Below are 22,645 nucleotides of genomic sequence, written 5' to 3' on the forward strand. Positions count from 1 at the left end.
CACCCCCATCCTCCATCCAATCCACAAGAGGGAGCCCCACTCACCCTCATCCTCCATCCAGACCACAAGAGAGAGCCCCATTCACCCCCATCCTCCATCCAATCCACAAGAGGGAGCCCCACTCACCCCATCCTCCATCCAGACCACAAGAGGGAGCCCCACTCACCCCCATCCTCCATCCAATCCACAAGAGGGAGCCCCACTCACCCCCATCCTCCATCCAATCTACAAGAGGGAGACCCACTCACCCCCATCCTCCATCCAGACCACAAGAGGAAGACCCACTCACCCCCATCCTCCATCCAGACCACAAGAGGGAGCCCCACTCACCCCCATCCTCCATCCAATCCACAAGACGGAGCCCCACTCACCCCCATCCTCCATCCAACCCACAAGAGGGAGCCCCACTCAACCCCATCCTCCATCCAATCCACAAGAGGGAGCCCCACTTCCCCCCATCCTCCATCCAATCTACAAGAGGGAGCCCCACTCACCCCCATCCTCCATCCAGACCACAAGAGGGAGCCCCACTCAACCCCATCCTCCATCCAATCCACAAGAGGGAGCCCCACTCCCCCCCATCCTCCATCCAATCTACAAGAGGGAGCCCCACTCACCCCCATCCTCCATCCAGACCACAAGAGGGAGCCTCACTCACCCCCATCCTCCATCCAATCCACAAGAGGGAGCCCCACTCACCCCCATCCTCCATCCAATCCACAAGAGGGAGCCCCACACAACCCGATCCTCCATCCAATCCACAAGAGGGAGCCCCACTCACCTCCATCCTCCATCCAATCCACAAGAGGGAGCCCCACTCACCCTCATCCTCCATCCAGACCACAAGAGGGAGCCCCACTCACCCCCATCCTCTATCCAATCCACAAGAGGGAGCCCCACTCCCCCCCATCCTCCATCCAATCCACAAGAGGGAGCCCCACTCACCCACATTCTCCATCCAGACCACAAGAGGGAGCCCCACTCACCCCCATCCTCCATCCAGACCACAAGAGGGAGCCCCACTCACCCCATCCTCCATCCAGACCACAAGAGGGAGCCCCACTCACCCCCATCCTCCATCCAATCCACAAGAGGAAGCCCCACTCACCCCCATCCTCCATCCAATCCACAAGAGGGAGCCCCACTCACCCCCATCCTCCATCCAGACCACAAGAGGGGGCCCCACTCACCCCATCCTCCATCCAGACCACAAGAAGGAGCCCCCCTCACCCCCATCCTCCATCCAATCGACAAGAGGGAGTCCCACTCACCCCCATCCTCCATCCAATCCACAAGAGGGAGCCCCACTCACCCCCATCCTCCATCCAGACCACAAGAGGGAGCCCCACTCACCCCCATCCTCCATCCAATCCACAAGAGGGAGCCCCACTCAACCCCATCCTCCATCCAATCCACAAGAGGGAGCCCCACTTCCCCCCATCCTCCATCCAATCTACAAGAGGGAGCCCCACTCACCCCCATCCTCCATCCAGACCACAAGAGGGAGCCCCACTCAACCCCATCCTCCATCCAATCCACAAGAGGGAGACCCACTCCCCCCCCATCCTCCATCCAATCTACAAGAGGGAGCCCCACTCACCCCCATCCTCCATCCAGACCACAAGAGGGAGCCTCACTCACCCTCATCCTCCATCCAATCCACAAGAGGGAGCCCCACTCACCCACATCCTCCATCCAGACCACAAGAGGGAGCCCCACTTCCCCCCATCCTCCATCCAATCCACAAGAGGGAGCCCCACTCACCCCCATCCTCCATCCAATCCACAAGAGGGAGCCCCACACAACCCGATCCTCCATCCAATCCACAAGAGGGAGCCCCACTCACCTCCATCCTCCATCCAATCCACAAGAGGGAGCCCCACTCACCCCCATCCTCCATCCAGACCACAAGAGGGAGCCCCACTCACCCCCATCCTCATCCAATCCACAAGAGGGAGCCCCACTCACCCCCATCCTCCATCCAATCCACAAGAGGGAGCCCCACTCACCTACATTCTCCATCCAGACCACAAGAGGGAGCCCCACTCACCCCCATCCTCCATCCAGACCACAAGAGGGAGCCCCACTCACCCCATCCTCCATCCAGATCACAAGAGGGAGCCCCACTCACCCCCATCCTCCATCCAATCCACAAGAGGAAGCCCCACTCACCCCCATCCTCCATCCAATCCACAAGAGGGAGCCCCACTCACCCCAATCCTCCATCCAGACCACAAGAGAGAGCCCCACTCACCCCATCCTCCATCCAGACCACAAGAAGCAGCCCCACTCACCCCCATCCTCCATCCAATCGACAAGAGGGAGTCCCACTCACCCCCATCCTCCATCCAATCCACAAGAGGGAGCCCCACTCACCCCCATCCTCCATCCAATCCACAAGAGGGAGCCCCACTCACTCCCATCCTCTATCCAATCCACAAGAGGGAGCCCCACTCCCCCCCATCCTCCATCCAATCCACAAGAGGGAGCCCCACTCACCTCCATCCTCCATCCAATCCACAAGAAGGAGCCCCACTCACCCCCATCCTCCATCCAATCCACAAGAGGGAGCCCCACTCACCCCCATCCTCCATCCAGACCACAAGAGGGAGCCCCACTCACCCCCATCCTCTATCCAATCCACAAGAGGGAGCCCCACTCACCCCCATCCTCCATCCAGACCACAAGAGGGAGCCCCACTCACCCCCATCCTCTATCCAATCCACAAGAGGGAGTCCCACTCACCCCATCCTCCATCCAATCCACAAGAGGGAGCCCCACTCACCTACATTCTCCATCCAGACCACAAGAGGGAGCCCCACTCACCCCCATCCTCCATCCAGACCACAAGAGGGAGCCCCACTCACCCCATCCTCCATCCAATCCACAAGAGGGAGCCCCACTCACCCCATCCTCCATCCAATCCACAAGAGGGAGCCCCACTCACCCCCATCCTCCATCCAATCCACAAGAGGGAGCCCCACTTACCACCATCCTCCATCCAATCCACAAGAGGGAGCCCCACTCACCCCCATCCTCCATCCAGACCACAAGAGGGAGCCTCACTCACCCCCATCCTCCATCCAATCCACAAGAGGGAGCCCCACTCCCCCCCATCCTCCATCCAATCCACAAGAGGGAGCCCCACTCACCCCAATCCTCCATCCAATCCACAAGAGGGAGCCCCACTCACCCCCATCCTCCATCCAGACCACAAGAGGGAGCCTCACTCACCCCCATCCTCCATCCAATCCACAAGAGGGATCCCCACTCACCCCCATCCTCCATCCAATCCATTTATACCGAATAATATCAGGTTCTGGGAATGATTGTGTGGGATTGGTGGGTATGTGGTAGGTGGCCCCACCGTCCTCCAATCCCCATATAAATTCAGACACAGGATTGGGTCCTGAATTTGTATAAAATATCATAACTTTATTTCTGTTACACAATCTGTGAACATTATATACAACAACCAATCCAAGTCTTCAGCATGACAGCTGGAATCTGATTGGCTGGTCTCAGAACTCCAGACAGTTTCTATTTCCATAGATGAGCCCCCCATCCCCCGAAGGTCTCTGATGACTCTACGCCATATTGTCCTCGGCGGTGGCAGCTTTGTAGATGACATTCGACTTCTTATCGGACGATCTGTGGATAAGAGAAATATCGGATTATCAGAATCTTCAATCGTCCAATCAGTAAAGAGGACAGTGGCCTTTCATTATCAGAATCTTATATGTGGAGAGTGGAGAGAGGAGGCTAAAAAGGAGATGACTCCCCTCCCCCTCCCAGCCTCCCATCCCTTGTTATATATGGAGGCCAAAGATGTCCTATAGAAGGAAAGGAGCACCGACCGGCATGCTGGAAAATCTCAGAGATCTCTTCTATACAGGGGGAATGGTGGGTGTGGTCAGGGAGGAACTCCTCCCTTTTCTATATAGGAGGAATGGTGGGTGTGGTCAGGGAGGAACTCCTCCCTCTCCTATATAGGAGGAATGGTGGGTGTGGTCAGGGAGGAACTCCTCCCTCTTCTATATAGGAGGAATGGTGGGTGTGGTCAGGGAGGAACTCCTCCCTCTCCTATATAGGAGGAATGGTGGGTGTGGTCAGGGAGGAACTCCTCCCTCTTCTATATAGTAGGAATGGTAGGTGTGGTCAGGGAGGAACTCCTCCCTCTTCTATATAGGAGGAATGGTAGGTGTGGTCAGGGAGGAACTCCTCCCTCTTTTATATAGGAGGAATTGTGGGTGTCGTCAGGGAGGAACTCCTCCCTCTCCTATATAGGAGGAATGGTAGGTGTGGTCAGGGAGGAACTCCTCCCTCTTCTATATAGGAGGAATGGTAGGTGTGGTCAGGGAGGAACTCCTCCCTCTTCTATATAGGAGGAAGGGTGGGTGTGGTCAGGGTGGAACTCCTCCCTTTTCTATGTAGGAGGAAGGGTGGGTGTGGTCAGGGTGGAACTCCTCCCTCCTCTATATAGGAGGAATGGTGGGTGTTGTCAGGGTGGAACTCCTCCCTTTTCTATATAGGAGGAATGGTGGGTGTGGTCAGGGTGGAACTCCTCCCTCCTCTATATAGGAGGAATGGTGGGTGTCGTCAGGGTGGAACTCCTCCCTCCTCTATATAGGAGGAATGGTGGGTGTGGTCAGGGTGGAACTCCTCCCTCCTCTATATAGGAGGAATGGTGGGTGTGGTCAGGGTGGAACTCCTCCCTTTTCTATATAGGAGGAATGGTGGGTGTGGTCAGGGTGGAACTCCTCCCTTTTCTATATAGGAAGAATGGTGGGTGTGGTCAGGGTGGAACTTCTCCCTCTTCTATATAGGAGGAATGGTGGGTGTGGTCAGGGTGGAACTCCTCCCTCTTCTATATAGGAGGAATGGTGGGTGTGGTCAGGGTGGAACTCCTCCCTCCTCTATATAGGAGGAATGGTGGGTGTGGTCAGGGTGGAACTCCTCCCTCCTCTATATAGGAGGAATGGTGGGTGTGGTCAGGGTGGAACTCCTCCCTTTTCTATATAGGAGGAATGGTGGGTGTGGTCAGGGTGGATCTCCTCCCTCTTCTATATAGGAGGAATGGTGGGTGTGGTCAGGGTGGAACTCCTCCCTCCTCTATATAGGAGGAATGGTGGGTGTGGTCAGGGTGGAACTCCTCCCTCTTCTATATAGGAGGAATGGTGGGTGTGGTCAGGGTGGAACTTCTCCCTCTTCTATATAGGAGGAATGGTGGGTGTGGTCAGGGTGGAACTCCTCCCTCCTCTATATAGGAGGAATGGTGGGTGTGGTCAGGGTGGAACTCCTCCCTCCTCTATATAGGAGGAATGGTGGGTGTGGTCAGGGTGGAACTTCTCCCTCTTCTATATAGGAGGAATGGTGGGTGTGGTCAGGGTGGAACTTCTCCCTCTTCTATATAGGAGGAATGGTGGGTGTGGTCAGGGTGGAACTCCTCCCTCCTCTATATAGGAGGAAGGGTGGGTGTGGTCAGGGTGGAACTCCTCCCTCTTCTATATAGGAGGAATGGTGGGTGTGGTCAGGGTGGAACTTCTCCCTCTTCTATATAGGAGGAATGGTGGGTGTGGTCAGGGTGGAACTCCTCCCTCCTCTATATAGGAGGAATGGTGGGTGTGGTCAGGGTGGAACTCCTCCCTCCTCTATATAGGAGGAATGGTGGGTGTGGTCAGGGTGGAACTCCTCCCTTTTCTATATAGGAAGAATGGTGGGTGTGGTCAGGGTGGAACTTCTCTCTCTTCTATATAGGAGGAATGGTGGGTGTGGTCAGGGTGGAACTCCTCCCTCCTCTATATAGGAGGAATGGTGGGTGTGGTCAGGGTGGAACTCCTCCCTCCTCTATATAGGAGGAATGGTGGGTGTGGTCAGGGTGGAACTCCTCCCTCCTCTATATAGGATGAAGGGTGGGTGTGGTCAGGGTGGAACTCCTCCCTCCTCTATATAGGAGGAATGGTGGGTGTGGTCAGGGTGGAACTCCTCCCTCCTCTATATAGGAGGAATGGTGGGTGTGGTCAGGGTGGAACTCCTCCCTCCTCTATATAGGAGGAATGGTGGGTGTGGTCAGGGTGGAACTCCTCCCTCCTCTATATAGGATGAAGGGTGGGTGTGGTCAGGGTGGAACTCCTCCCTCCTCTATATAGGAGGAATGGTGGGTGTGGTCAGGGTGGAACTCCTCCCTCCTCTATATAGGAGGAATGGTGGGTGTGGTCAGGGTGGAACTCCTCCCTCCTCTATATAGGAGGAATGGTGGGTGTGGTCAGGGTGGAACTCCTCCCTCCTCTATATAGGAGGAATGGTGGGTGTGGTCAGGGTGGAACTCCTCCCTCCTCTATATAGGAGGAATGGTGGGTGTGGTCAGGGTGGAACTCCTCCCTCCTCTATATAGGATGAAGGGTGGGTGTGGTCAGGGTGGAACTCCTCCCTCCTCTATATAGGAGGAATGGTGGGTGTGGTCAGGGTGGAACTCCTCCCTCCTCTATATAGGAGGAATGGTGGGTGTGGTCAGGGTGGAACTCCTCCCTCCTCTATATAGGAGGAATGGTGGGTGTGGTCAGGGTGGAACTCCTCCCTCCTCTATATAGGATGAAGGGTGGGTGTGGTCAGGGTGGAACTCCTCCCTCCTCTATATAGGAGGAATGGTGGGTGTGGTCAGGGTGGAACTCCTCCCTCCTCTATATAGGAGGAATGGTGGGTGTGGTCAGGGTGGAACTCCTCCCTCCTCTATATAGGAGGAATGGTGGGTGTGGTCGATAAGGACAATCCTGTTTGAGGATTTCCCATTTCCTATCCACTGGCCCATAATACTCCCATCCCCCCTCCCCCAAACGTCCTTTGTCAGGGTGTCACCCTTCCCCCACCAATCATGTTTTCACCCCCTGTATCATCCCTCCATTACCTGAGATTCTTCTTTCGATTCTGCCGAAAGTAGATGAAGAAAGCCAACGCCGTGACTGCGAAGAGAACGCCGAAAATTATCGCCAACATATCCCCTGCAGAGAGAGGCAGAGATATCAGTCTGAGAAAACGATCGTCCTCATCTACAGCATAGTTATATATATATTACATAGTATTACATTATATATCTCTGTATGTTGTGTGATTATATGTCATATTACATTATATATCTCTGTATGTTGTGTGATTATATGTCATATTACATTATATATCCCTGTATGTTGTGTGATTATATGTCATATTACATTATATATCCTGTATGTTGTGTGATTATATGTCATATTACATTATATATCCTGTATGTTGTGTGATTATATGTCATATTACATTATATATCTCTGTATGTTGTGTGATTATATGTCATATTACATTATATATCTCTGTATGTTGTGTGATTATATGTCATATTACATTATATATCCTGTATGTTGTGTGATTATATGTCATATTACATTATATATCTCTGTATGTTGTGTGATTATATGTCATATTACATTATATATCTCTGTATGTTGTGTGATTATATGTCATATTACATTATATATCCCTGTATGTTGTGTGATTATATGTCATATTACATTATATATCTCTGTATGTTGTGTGATTATATGTCATATTACATTATATATCTCTGTATGTTGTGTGATTATATGTCATATTACATTATATATCCTGTATGTTGTGTGATTATATGTCATATTACATTATATATCTCTGTATGTTGTGTGATTATATGTCATATTACATTATATATCTCTGTATGTTGTGTGATTATATGTCATATTACATTATATATCTCTGTATGTTGTGTGATTATATGTCATATTACATTATATATCTCTGTATGTTGTGTGATTATATGTCATATTACATTATATATCTCTGTATGTTGTGTGATTATATGTCATATTACATTATATATCTCTGTATGTTGTGTGATTATATGTCATATTACATTATATATCTCTGTATGTTGTGTGATTATATGTCATATTACATTATATATCTCTGTATGTTGTGTGATTATATGTCATATTACATTATATATCCTGTATGTTGTGTGATTATATGTCATATTACATTATATATCCTGTATGTTGTGTGATTATATGTCATATTACATTATATATCTCTGTATGTTGTGTGATTATATGTCATATTACATTATATATCTCTGTATGTTGTGTAATTATATGTTATATTACATTATATATCTCTGTATGTTGTGTGATTATATGTCATATTACATTATATATCTCTGTATGTTGTGTGATTATATGTCATATTACATTATATATCTCTGTATGTTGTGTGATTATATGTCATATTACATTATATATCCTGTATGTTGTGTGATTATATGTCATATTACATTATATATCTCTGTATGTTGTGTGATTATATGTCATATTACATTATATATCTCTGTATGTTGTGTGATTATATGTCATATTACATTATATATCTCTGTATGTTGTGTGATTATATGTCATATTACATTATATATCCTGTATGTTGTGTGATTATATGTCATATTACATTATATATCTCTGTATGTTGTGTGATTATATGTCATATTACATTATATATCTCTGTATGTTGTGTGATTATATGTCATATTACATTATATATCTCTGTATGTTGTGTGATTATATGTCATATTACATTATATATCCCTGTATGTTGTGTGATTATATGTCATATTACATTATATATCTCTGTATGTTGTGTGATTATATGTCATATTACATTATATATCTCTGTATGTTGTGTGATTATATGTCATATTACATTATATATCCCTGTATGTTGTGTGATTATATGTCATATTACATTATATATCCTGTATGTTGTGTGATTATATGTCATATTACATTATATATCCCTGTATGTTGTGTGATTATATGTCATATTACATTATATATCTCTGTATGTTGTGTGATTATATGTCATATTACATTATATATCCCTGTATGTTGTGTGATTATATGTCATATTACATTATATATCCTGTATGTTGTGTGATTATATGTCATATTACATTATATATCTCTGTATGTTGTGTGATTATATGTCATATTACATTATATATCTCTGTATGTTGTGTGATTATATGTCATATTACATTATATATCTCTGTATGTTGTGTGATTATATGTCATATTACATTATATATCCCTGTATGTTGTGTGATTATATGTCATATTACATTATATATCCCTGTATGTTGTGTGATTATATGTCATATTACATTATATATCCTGTATGTTGTGTGATTATATGTCATATTACATTATATATCTCTGTATGTTGTGTGATTATATGTCATATTACATTATATATCCTGTATGTTGTGTGATTATATGTCATATTACATTATATATCTCTGTATGTTGTGTGATTATATGTCATATTACATTATATATCTCTGTATGTTGTGTGATTATATGTCATATTACATTATATATCTCTGTATGTTGTGTGATTATATGTCATATTACATTATATATCTCTGTATGTTGTGTGATTATATGTCATATTACATTATATATCCTGTATGTTGTGTGATTATATGTCATATTACATTATATATCTCTGTATGTTGTGTGATTATATGTCATATTACATTATATATCTCTGTATGTTGTGTGATTATATGTCATATTACATTATATATCTCTGTATGTTGTGTGATTATATGTCATATTACATTATATATCTCTGTATGTTGTGTGATTATATGTCATATTACATTATATATCCTGTATGTTGTGTGATTATATGTCATATTACATTATATATCTCTGTATGTTGTGTGATTATATGTCATATTACATTATATATCTCTGTATGTTGTGTGATTATATGTCATATTACATTATATATCTCTGTATGTTGTGTGATTATATGTCATATTACATTATATATCTCTGTATGTTGTGTGATTATATGTCATATTACATTATATATCTCTGTATGTTGTGTGATTATATGTCATATTACATTATATATCTCTGTATGTTGTGTGATTATATGTCATATTACATTATATATCTCTGTATGTTGTGTGATTATATGTCAGTATTACATTATATATCTCTGTATGTTGTGTGATTATATGTCATATTACATTATATATCTCTGTATGTTGTGTGATTATATGTCATATTATATTATATATCTCTGTATGTTGTGTGATTATATGTCATATTACATTATATATCTCTGTATGTTGTGTGATTATATGTCATATTACATTATATATCTCTGTATGTTGTGTGATTATATGTCATATTATATTATATATCCTGTATATTGTGTGATTATATGTCATATTACATTATATATCCCTGTATGTTGTGTGATTATATGTCATATTACATTATATATCTCTGTATGTTGTGTGATTATATGTCATATTATATTATATATCTCTGTATGTTGTGTGATTATATGTCATATTACATTATATATCTCTGTATGTTGTGTGATTATATGTCATATTACATTATATATCTCTGTATGTTGTGTGATTATATGTCATATTACATTATATATCTCTGTATGTTGTGTGATTATATGTCATATTACATTATATATCTCTGTATGTTGTGTGATTATATGTCATATTACATTATATATCCTGTATGTTGTGTGATTATATGTCATATTACATTATATATCTCTGTATGTTGTGTGATTATATGTCATATTACATTATATATCTCTGTATATTGCGGTCATTCAGGTGATTATCTAATAGTTTCTTGAAGCTATCAATGCTCCCCGCTGAGACCACCGCCTGTGGAAGGGAATTCCACATCCTTACCGCTCTTATGCTGCGTACACACGATTCCGACAACAAATGTTCGATGTGAGTTTGTTGTCGTAAATTCCGATTGTGTGTACAGAATTCCGACGCACAAAATTCCACGCATGCTCGGAATCAAGTACGACCCGGAAGCGATCGGTCTGGTAAAACGAGCGTTCATAATAATGGAGACATCACATTCGTCACGCTGCACATTTTTTAATCTTTTAATGCAGCGCATTCTCTTCTTCTTTATAATGTGAGAAGGATGAAGATGTTTTATTGCTGATATTCACACAACCTGATTCCTTTATTATTTCTTGTGATCTCCTGAATAATATTTTTTATTTTTTCCCCAGATCTCCAGAATAATGTTTATAATTTTTGTTTATAATGATCTCCTGGTTTTATTTTTTTTTCTAGTGATCTCCATAATATATTTTGGCGTTTTGTGTGTCAAGTTACCACAACACCATTATTATCTTGTATTATTTAACCTCAAAGAGATTGTTTGGTGTTGGTGTCTCTTGTTAATTTGACTTTGTATTTTTGTAATGTACCCGCCTCCTCACAAACTGTCCTTTTTTAATTATAACACAAAGCCAATCATTTAAGAAAGAAATATTCATTTATTCTGGGTCATAACAAAATAAAGAGGAAGGTAACGCTGGATAAACTGGTGAAATTAGCAAAGCCTTTGTACCTCAGGGCACACATTAACTATTTGACAGGAAAAATTGGTGGCCTGAGGAGTCCATTAAATAGAGAGCACAATCTGGTCCAGGACCCCGAGAGATCAGGAACAGCAGCAGATGACATATATGTCCCCAGGCTGTGGTCTTACCACAGCCTGCGTCTTTTGCCAGACCAGTCTGAACCCAGGCCATCACTCTCTTGTCTTCCTTACACACTTCCTTCCAGGCTTACATCCGGGCTGTGGCTCTGGTGTTGGAGTTGTGGCAGGAGGTGGAGGAGGATGGTCCAACTCACACAGGGAGGTTTTGCTTGTGAGTTCGCCCCTCAAACCCCTATTTAGGGCCATATATATCACTTCCTCACAAAAGAGGCATTGGCCCACCTCCATTTCCTGCATTTTGTTGGCAGCCATGCAGGCATAGGCCTCAAGAAGACTGGGGGGAGGGTTCTGAGGGCCGCAGAAGCCTGTCGAATTAACCCAAGTGCTAACTCCTCCACATTCCTCCCCTTCCTGGGCCTTTTTTGTTATAGGCGGAGGGGAGGGACCTGGGGTTCGGTCAGGCTACTGGGCCCGGCCACCTCCTGGCTGCTACTTACCCCACCACCTTCTGGATGCCACTTACCCCCGCCACCTCCTGGATGCCACTTTCCCCTCCCACCTCCTGGCTGCCACTTACCCCCACCACCTCCTGGCTGCTACTTACCCCCACCACCTCCTGGCTGCCACTTACCCCCACCACCTCCTGGATGCCACTTTCCCCTCCCACCTCCTGGCTGCCACTTACCCCCACCACCTCCTGGCTGCCACTTACCCCCACCACCTCCTGGCTGCCACTTACCCCCACCACCTCCTGGATGCCACTTTCCCCTCCCACCTCCTGGCTGCCACTTACCCCCACCACCTCCTGGCTGCCACTTACCCCCACCACCTTCTGGCTGCCACTTACCCCTGCCACCTCCTGGCTGCCACTTACCCCTGCCACCTCCTGGCTGCCACTTACCCCCACCACCTCCTGGCTGCCACTTACCCCCACCACCTCCTGGCTGCCACTTACCCCCACCACCTCCTGGCTGCCACTTACCCCCACCACCTCCTGGCTGCCACTTACCCCCGCCACCTTCTGGCTGCCACTTACCCCTGCCACCTCCTGGCTGCCACTTACCCCCACCACCTCCTGGCTGCCACTTACCCCTGCCACCTCCTGGCTGCCACTTACCCCCACCACCTCCTGGCTGCCACTTACCCCCACCACCTCCTGGCTGCCACTTACCCCCACCACCTCCTGGCTGAGGATTTCCTGTGTATGAAAAAGGGACATAGTTTTAGTTTATTGTTCATCAATCACACACAATTTTTAGAAACCTGTAGAATAATGCTATACCTGACTCAAGCTGGGCTCCTCCACTTCTTCCTGGGTGGAAGGCTCAGGTTGGACATCAGAAGCCTCAGCTGGGGTGGAAGGAAGAGTGGAAGGAAGGGTTGAGAGTGATGGCCTGATTTCAGTCTGGTCGGACAAAAAATGCAGGCTGTGGTAGTACCACAGCCTGGGGACATAAATGTCATCTGCTGCTGCTCCTGATCTTTAGGAATCCTGGACCTTCTTGCGCTCCCTATTATAAGTGCTTCTCAGGCCACCAATTTTGCACTTCAAATAGTTGTCTGCCGTGGGGATCTGCGGCTTCACAAATTCCAGCAATTTATCCATCACTGCTTCCCGCTTTAGTTGATTTGTATAAAAGGGGTGTTTTGTCTGCCACAGACAAGGCAGCTCTCTGTACAAATCAATGAATTGGGGGAGGATTTCATGATCGTTGAATCGATCCATTTTATCTGCAAGACACAACACAAGACAAACCCTAATGTCGGGCTAAACTCTCCTAATCTTGACCCAATATAGGCCTCAATCTATAAGCAGTATAGGCCACTGATGCCCCAAGTTAAAATTGTACCTTTGTTAGAACGATCTGCGCTTTTGGTACTCCGTCCTCCGCTCAAAGATCGTACGTACGGCGCACGCGTGTTACGCTTTATATACACTGCGCATGCGTGAAACTCCGCCTGCCCCTGACGTTCTTTATAGTGTATTCCCCGCCTCTTCTCTTTCGGGGCAGTGGGAGAGCACATGGCGGTGACACAGCAGATGCGCGATAATAGCAACAACGAGGAGGAGGAAAGCCCGGAGCAACGAACGTCCCGATCCCGGAGGAGATTTAAGGCTTCAAATATATCCTTTGTAGAGATGCTGGACATCTTGAAGAGGACAGACTATGATGGGAAGTATGGACCGTACACAATACCAAATGTCAGAAAAGCCAAGATCGTGGCTAAAGTAGTGAAAAGTCTCCACAGGAATTCTGGGATACGACGATCCAAGGATCAATTGAGGAAACGATGGTCAGCCCTGAAACTGAGGGAGCAGGATCAGTATAGAAGAATCAAGAGAGTGCTTCAAAAAAGTAAGTTGTTGTTGTGTTCCTATTATTATTATTACGTTCGTGCTGCTCCATGTGCTTTTCTTTACTGTTGTACAGTTTAAAATAGCAAGTTTCATGTTCGCGGGCCCAGTAATCGTTCGTAGTAAACATTGTTTGTTCGCCCACTAAGACGATGTTTTTGGCAGATGCAGGTTAACTACATTTGGTCATGCCTATTTGTATTCAACGAAGTTTAGTACATTGTTGTGTAGATGGGTTTGTAACTAGAATGAAATGGAAACTTGATTCAGTGTAAGGAGAGGACACTCAGCAGCTCTTTACACATCTGGAGCACTAGTGTGGGACACCAGAACAAACTTTTTAGGGTGTCCCACATTGGTGCTCAAGTGGATACTATAGGGGTGTCTCCATGTGTGAAAATTATACAAAAAAGGGAAGTATTCCAGCTTTATAAAGGGACAAAATCATGTCTTCAGCTTGGAACTGCCAAAACAGACAATTGTACGACACTTCCAAGCAATGTTTCATATTCCTATTTCTGCCCTCCAATATCTGTGTGCTAAGTATACCTTTATTTTATTCACATAGGGGAGAAAAGACTTGGGACATCTGAGGTCACCAGGGAACCCCAACCTCCTAAAGAAAAGCAAATCCCCACACCACAACCAGAAGATGTGGAGGAGGGAGAGGTTTATGAAGTAGATGAAATAGTGACCACAACAGGTGAGTGTCTGAGAACACAGCTTCAGGTAATAGATGGATGCCGCCATATTTATAATACATGATGTGTTTTTTATTTTAGGTGATGTTGATGTTGTGGAAGAAGAATCTCATTTCACCAGTGAAGGTGCACAGATCCTCATCGGGGAGATAATGAGGTGCAATCGTGATTTACAGAAGATCAAGGAAGTCATCAATGATGTGGAAAAAAGACTCAAAATCATCATTGATGTTTTAGGCAGAATTTAAAACACACCAACATTTTTGAATTTTTTTTTTTCACATAACTTTTCTACAAAGTTTTGAAAGCCAAATTTTGAAGATGAACACAATGTGTCAACATGTGCTATCTGCCATCGCGGGATATCGAGGTACGCGTTTTGGGGGTGCAACCCCTTCCTCGCAACTCAAGTAGGTGAAAGGAAGGGGTTGCACCCCCGAAACACGTCCATTGATCCCCCATGATGGGAGATAGCACATGTTGACATTAGGCATGGGATCAGGAAGGAAATCCCCATTTTGAATCCCAATTTGTTTTCATCTTCACAGGGGTGACATCACCCCATCTGATGAAGGCAACATCACCACAGTTTGGACATACTCATGTCTGATATCGCCTTCACTTTGTCAAAGTCAAACTTTGTACGTTCCTAATTTGTGTGTTTGATGGTTTTAAACATGCCTGTTTACCCCAAAAAAGGATATTTCTACTGTCCAAAAAAAAAAAGTTTATTCCAATAAAAGTTGGTTTGTTCAAAAAACATTTTCTAACACACATGTGAATGTGCACAGAGTAAAAAATGTTTCTAATGAACAATGTGTGGCTTCTTCTTTCAATGCTCAATAGCAGTTTTTGGAGTAAGTTGGTGTTTACACTGAAATGGGGGTTATTTACTAAAGGAAAATCCACTTTGCACTACAAGTGCACTTTCAGTGCAGTTTCAGTGCACTTGTAGTGCAAAGTGGATTTTTCTTTAGTAAATAACATCCACAGTGCTTTATAATTTGCATCAATCACGCCATTTTCGCCACTCCAAAAAATAAAATCATGGTTCTGAAAACGATGAATATTTTTATCATCAATGCATTACAGACATTAACAACAAAAACAAGGTGTGTGTGTAGCAGACCCACAACATAATATTTCACTGAAGAAGAGATTGTCAACTCATGTATCAAAGAAATTATGTTTGTACTATTGAAGCAAACGTCCAAAAAAAAAGCTCATTGGAGAACCTAGGAGACAGCTAAAAGAAACACAAGCAGTAAATCAAAGGAAATATTTTTCAGTTTAAAATACAAATTTATTTGAAAAAATACATTTATTTAAATACAATAAAATGTGATATTAAAGGAGAAATCTTACCTTCATATACTCCTTCTGCAGGATCTGGATGATGGCAGAACAGGTCTCTGGAATAATGATCCCCAGAGCCTGGGGGGAGATGCCTGTCGAGAACTTGAGGTCCTGCAGACTTCTCCCCGTCGCCAAGTACCGCAGGGTAGCGACCAACCTCTGCTCCGGAGTGATGGCTTGCCTCATGCAGGTATCCTGCTTCATAATATAAGGGGACAGTAAAGCCAACAGACAGTGAAAAACGGGGTCCGTCATCCGGAGACAATGATTGAAATCATCAGGATTATTCTCCTGGATCTCCCACAACAAAGGCATATGACAGAACTGGTCACACTGGAGTTACCAATTCTTGGTCCATGAACTCCTCCCCACCCTGTTCATGGACTGGGCTTGGGTCAAAGTAAGAACCCCAACACCAAGCCCCCGCACAGCATGAACTCTACGATGAGTACGTACCCGCAACATGGCTTCAAAACGGTCAGCTGGTCAGAATGAACTAACAGAACGCACTGAAAATCAAATACGTAATATAAAAATACGTACTGAAAACCAGATACAAACTGACTACAAGCACTGAAGAACAGATACGAACCCACAAGCACAAACTGAAGAGCAGTAACCATCTGAAAAACGCGAGGCTGAAAATCGTGAATCGTCTCTCACCAAACTTCTACTAACACGAGATTAGCAGAAGGAGCCCAAAGGGTGGAGCACTGGCTATTGAACTTCCTCTTCATAGTGCCGTCATACGTGTTGTGCGTCACCGTGTTCTTGATGATCGGAATCTCTGACAACATTTGTGTGACCATGTGTATGCAAGAACTTGAGCCTATATCCGTCAGAAATAAATCCCAGGATTTTGTTGTTGGAATGTCCGATCAATGTTCGATCGTGTGTACACGGCATTACAGTAAAGAACCCTCTACATCAGGCATGTCCAAAGTCCGGCCTGCGTTCCGGTTTTGAACGGCCCACCCGGTTATCTGGACAGGTATATCTTTTGTGGCCCCCAACGATCTCCCACCCCCGGGGGCCACACAAGATATATATTCTGGCTGCCTTGGAGGGAACAGGGAGGAGGCGGGATGAGTGCCGCACACAGGAGCATTTCCTGTTTACACGGCAGCCTCTGTAATAGGAAGTCCCGTCTCTGGCGCTGCCATTGGATGACTGCTCTGTCCATAAAGGAGGTGGGACTTTCTATTAAAGAGGCCGCTGAGAAAACAGGAGTTTTTTCCTGTATCTAACCTTTTGGCGCTCGTCCCGCCCCCTCCCTGTCCCCTCCGAGGCTGCAGATGGATGGGCATCAGTCAGGCTGCACTGATTGCAATGGTGAGTGCTGCATTCTTGGCAATGGTGGGTGCTGCATTCCTGGCAATGATGGGTGCTGCATTCCTGGAAATGGTGGGTGCTGCATTCCTGGCAATGATGGGTGCTGCATTCCTGGCAATGATGAGTGCTGCATTCCTGGAAATGATGGGTGCTGCATTCCTGGAAATGATGGGTGCTGCATTCCTGGCAATGATGGGTGCTGCATTCCTGGCAATGATGGGTGCTGCATTCCTGGAAATGATGGGTGCTGCATTCCTGGCAATGATGGGCGCTGCATTCCTGGCAATGATGGGTGCTGCATTCCTGGAAATGGTGGGTGCTGCATTCCTGGCAATGATGGGTGCTGCATTCCTTTAAATGGTGGGTGCTGCATTCCTGGAAATGGTGGGTGCTGCATTCCTGGCAATGATGGGTGCTGCATTCCTGGCAATGATGGGTGCTGCATTCCTGGCAATGATGGGTGCTGCATTCCTGGCAATGGTGGGTGCTGCATTCCTGGCAATGATGGGTGCTGCATTCCTGGCAATGATGGGTGCTGCATTCCTGGCAATGGGGCGCTGCATTCCTGGCATTGATGGGTGCTGCATTCCTGGAAATGGTGGGTGCTGCATTCCTGGAAATGGTGGGTGCTGCATTCCTGGAAATGGTGGGTGCTGCATTCCTGGCAGTGGTGGGTGCTGCATTCCTGGAAATGGTGGGTGCTGCATTCCTGGCAATGATGGGTGCTGTATTCCTGGAAATGGTGGGTGCTGCATTCCTGGAAATGATGGGTGCTGCATTCCTGGCAATGATGGGCGCTGCATTCCTGGCAATGATGGGTGCTGCATTCCTGGAAATGATGGGTGCTGCATTCCTGGCAATGATGGGCGCTGCATTCCTGGCAATGATGGGTGCTGCATTCCTGGAAATGATGGGTGCTGCATTCCTGGCAATGATGGGCGCTGCATTCCTGGCAATGGTGGGTGCTGCATTCCTGGCAATGATGGGTGCTGCATTCCTGGCAATGATGGGTGCTGCATTCCTGGCAATGATGGGTGTTGCATTCCTGGCAATGATGGGTGTTGCATTCCTAGCAATGGGGGGTGCTGCATTCCTGGCAATGGGGGGCACTGCATTCCTGGCAATGGGGGTGCTGCATTCCTGACAATGGGGACGCTGCATTCTTGGCAATGATAGGTGCTGCATTCCTGGCAATGATGGGTGCTGCATTCTTGGCAATGGGGGTACTGCATTCCTGGCAATGATGGGTGCTGCATTTTTGGCAATGATGGGTGCTGCATTACTGGCAATGATGGGTGCTGCATTCCTGGCAATGATGGGTACTGCATTCCTGGCAATGATGGGTACTGCATTCCTGGCAATGATGGGTGCTGCATTCCTGACAATGGGGACGCTGCATTCTTGGCAATGATAGGTGCTGCATTCCTGGCAATGATGGGTGCTGCATTCTTGGCAATGGGGGTACTGCATTCCTGGCAATGATGGGTGCTGCATTTTTGGCAATGATGGGTGCTGCATTACTGGCAATGATGGGTGCTGCATTCCTGGCAATGATGGGTACTGCATTCCTGGCAATGATGGGTACTGCATTCCTGGCAATGATAGGTGCTGCATTCCTGGCAATGATGGGTACTGCATTCCTGGCAATGATGGGTGCTGCATTCTTGGCAATGGGGGTACTGCATTCCTGGCAATGATGGGTGCTGCATTTTTGGCAATGATGGGTGCTGCATTACTGGCAATGATGGGTGCTGCATTCCTGGCAATGATGGGTGCTGTATTCCTGGCAATGATGGGTACTGCATTCCTGGCAATGATGGGTGCTGCATTTTTGGCAATGATGGGTGCTGCATTCCTGGCAATGATGGGTGCTGTATTCCTGGCAATGATGGGTACTGCATTCCTGGCAATGATGGGTGCTGCATTTTTGGCAATGATGGGTGCTGCATTCCTGGCAATGATGGGTGCTGCATTTTTGGCAATGATGGGTGCTGCATTCTTGACAATGGGGGCGCTGCATTCCTGGCAATGGGGGCGCTGCATTCCTGGCAATGATGGGTGCTGCATTTTTGGCAATGATGGGTGCTGCATTCCTGGCAATGGTGGGTGCTGCATTCCTGGCAATGACGGGTGCTGCATTCCTGGCAATGATGGGTGCTGCATTCCTGGCAATGATGGGTGCTGCATTCCTGGAAATGGTGGGTGCTGCATTCCTGGAAATGGTGGGTGCTGCATTCCTGACAGTGGTGGGTGCTGCATTCCTGGCAATGATGGGTGCTGCATTCCTGGAAATGATGGGTGCTGCATTACTGGCAATGATGGGTGCTGCATTCCTGGCAATGATGGGTGCTGCATTCCTGGCAATGATGGGTGCTGCATTCCTGACAATGATGAGTGCTGCATTCCTGGCAATGATGGGTGCTGCATTCCTGGCAATGATGGGTGCTGCATTCCTGACAATGATGGGTGTTGCATTCCTGGCAATGGGGGGCGCTGCATTCCTGGCAATGGGGACGCTGCATTCATGGTTCGTTATTTAAAAGTTTTTTCCCTGAAACTTCCCTTTTAAAGTGAAGATGCGTGATATATACGCCAATAAATACGGTATATCCAAATAACACGCCCGGGCTCATATCTTCACCACACACAGCCACAAAGCCAGGAGAATTCTTGTTGGGCCGTGTATTGGTGCTCAAACTAACAAACAGACCAAATTTTAATGGTTCAAAGAATGTCAGGCAAAATGGTCGGCCCTCACACATGTTCACTTCATCAAATCTGGCCCTCTTTGAAAAAAGTTTGGACACCCATGCAATACGTAGTTTAAGGTTAAACCTCTTTTCTTCTAATTTTAATGAGTGGCCCCGAGTCTTATTAAACTCTCTTCTGCGAAAAAGTTTTCTCCCTATTGTGGGGTCACCAGTCCGGTATTTATATATTGTGGGGTCACCAGTCCGGTATTTATATATTGTGGGGTCACCAGTCCGGTATTTATATATTGTGGGGTCACCAGTCCGGTATTTATATATTGTGGGGTCACCAGTCCATTATTTATATATTGTGGGGTCACCAGTCCGGTATTTGTATATTGTGGGGTCACCAGTCCGGTATTTATATATTGTGGGGTCACCAGTCCGGTATTTATATATTGTGGGGTCACCAGTCCGGTATTTGTATATTGTGGGGTCACCAGTCCGGTATTTGTATATTGTGGGGTCACCAGTCCGGTATTTATATATTGTGGGGTCACCAGTCCAGTATTTATATATTGTGGGGTCACCAGTCCGGTATTTGTATATTGTGGGGTCACCAGTCCGGTATTTATATATTGTGGGGTCACCAGTCCGGTATTTATATATTGTGGGGTCACCAGTCCGGTATTTGTATATTGTGGGGTCACCAGTCCGGTATTTGTATATTGTGGGGTCACCAGTCTGGTATTTGTATATTGTGGGGTCACCAGTCCGGTATTTATATATTGTGCGGTCACCAGTCCGGTATTTATATATTGTGGGGTCACCAGTCCGGTATTTGTATATTGTGGGGTCACCAGTCCGGTATTTTTATATTGTGGGGTCACCAGTCCGGTATTTGTATATTGTGGGGTCACCAGTCCGGTATTTATATATTGTGGGGTCACCAGTCCGGTATTTGTATATTGTGGGGTCACCAGTCCGGTATTTATATATTGTGGGGTCACCAGTCCGGTATTTATATATTGTGGGGTCACCAGTCCGGTATTTCCCTATTGTGGGGTCACCAGTCCGGTATTTATATATTGTGGGGTCACCAGTCCGGTATTTATACAATGAAATCATATCCCCTCTCAAGCGTCTCTTCTCCAGAGAGAATAAGTTCAGAGCTCACAACCTTTCCTCATAACTAAGATCCTCCAGACCCTTTATTAGCTTTGTTGCCCTTCTTTGTACTCGCTCCATTTCCAGTACATCCTTCCTGAGGACTGGTGCCCAGAACTGGACAGCATACTCCAGGTGCGGCCGGACCAGAGTCTTGTAGAGCGGGAGAATTATCGTTTTATCTCTGGAGTTGATCCCCTTTTTAATGCCAATATTCTGTTTGCTTTGTTAGCAGCAGCTTGGCATTGCATGTCATTGCTGAGCCTATCATCTACTAGGACCCCCAGGTCCTTTCCCATCCTAGATCCCCCCAGAGGTTCTCCCCCCAGTCTATAGATTGCATTCAGATTTTTACCACCCAAATACATTATTTTACATTTTTCTACATTGAACCTCATTTGCCATGTAGTCGCCCCTCCCCCATTCATTTGTTCAGATCTTTTTGCAAGGTTTCCACATCCTGCGGAGAAGTTATTGCCCTGCTTAGCTTAGTATCGTCTACAAATACAGAGATTGAACTGTTTATCCCATCCTCCAGATCATTTATGAACAAATTAAATAGGATTGGTCCCAGCACAGAACCCTGGGGAACCCCACTACCCACCCCTGACCATTCTGAGTACTCCCCATTTATCACCACCCTCTGAACTCGCCCTTGTAGCCAGTTTTCAATCCATGTACTCACCCTATGGTCCATGCCAACGGACCTTATTTTGTACAGTAAACGTTTATGGGGAACTGTGTCAAATGCTTTTGTAAAATCCAGATACACCACGTCTACGGGCCTTCCTTTATCTAGATGGCAACTCACCTCCTCATAGAAGGTTAATAGATTGGTTTGGCAAGAACGATTCTTCATGAATCCATGCTGATTACTGCTAATGATATCGTTCTTATTACTAAAATCTTGTATATAGTCCCTTATCATCCCCTCCAAGAGTTTACATACTATTGATGTTAGGCTAACTGGTCTGTAATTCCCAGGGATGTATTTTGGGCCCTTTTTAAATATTGGTGCTACATTGGCTTTTCTCCAATCAGCTGGTACCATTCCAGTCAGTAGACTGTCAGTAAAAATTAGGAACAACGGTCTGGCAATTACTTGACTGAGTTCCCTAAGTACCCTCGGATGTCCTCCCATGTACATCACATGTCCTCCCGTCTACATCACATGTCCTCCCATCTACATCGAATGTCCTCCATCTACATCGAATGTCCTCCATCTACATTGAATGTCCTCCATCTACATCAAACGTCCTCCATCTACATCGAATGTCCTCCATCTACATCGAATGTCCTCCATCTACATTGAATGTCCTCCATCTACATTGAATGTCCTCCATCTACATTGAATGTCCTCCATCTACATCAAACGTCCTCCCATCTACATCGAATGTCCTCCATCTACACAGATATCCCTCCTCTGCTCTCACTATGGAACATCGAATGTCCTCTATGACAGGTGCTCTTCAT

General features: G+C 46.0%; 1 protein-coding gene across 3 annotated transcripts in view; it reads right to left on the reverse strand.

The window, feature by feature from the left end:
* Positions 1-3,414: 3,414 nt before the first annotated feature.
* The window catches only part of CA9 (carbonic anhydrase 9), a 119,983-nt gene continuing 100,752 nt past the window's right edge, over positions 3,415-22,645 (reverse strand). For all 3 annotated transcript variants that reach the window (XM_073612169.1, XM_073612170.1, XM_073612168.1), the window contains 2 exons: positions 6,905-6,998; positions 3,415-3,651 (listed from right to left, as the gene is read on the reverse strand). In XM_073612169.1, coding sequence (XP_073468270.1) covers positions 3,588-3,651; positions 6,905-6,998 — 158 coding nt within the window. In that variant the 3' untranslated portion in view covers positions 3,415-3,587. The remainder of the gene's footprint in view (positions 3,652-6,904; positions 6,999-22,645) is intronic.

Source organism: Aquarana catesbeiana, linkage group LG01 (assembly GCF_042186555.1).
Source record: "Aquarana catesbeiana isolate 2022-GZ linkage group LG01, ASM4218655v1, whole genome shotgun sequence".
Lineage (NCBI taxonomy): Eukaryota > Metazoa > Chordata > Amphibia > Anura > Ranidae > Aquarana > Aquarana catesbeiana.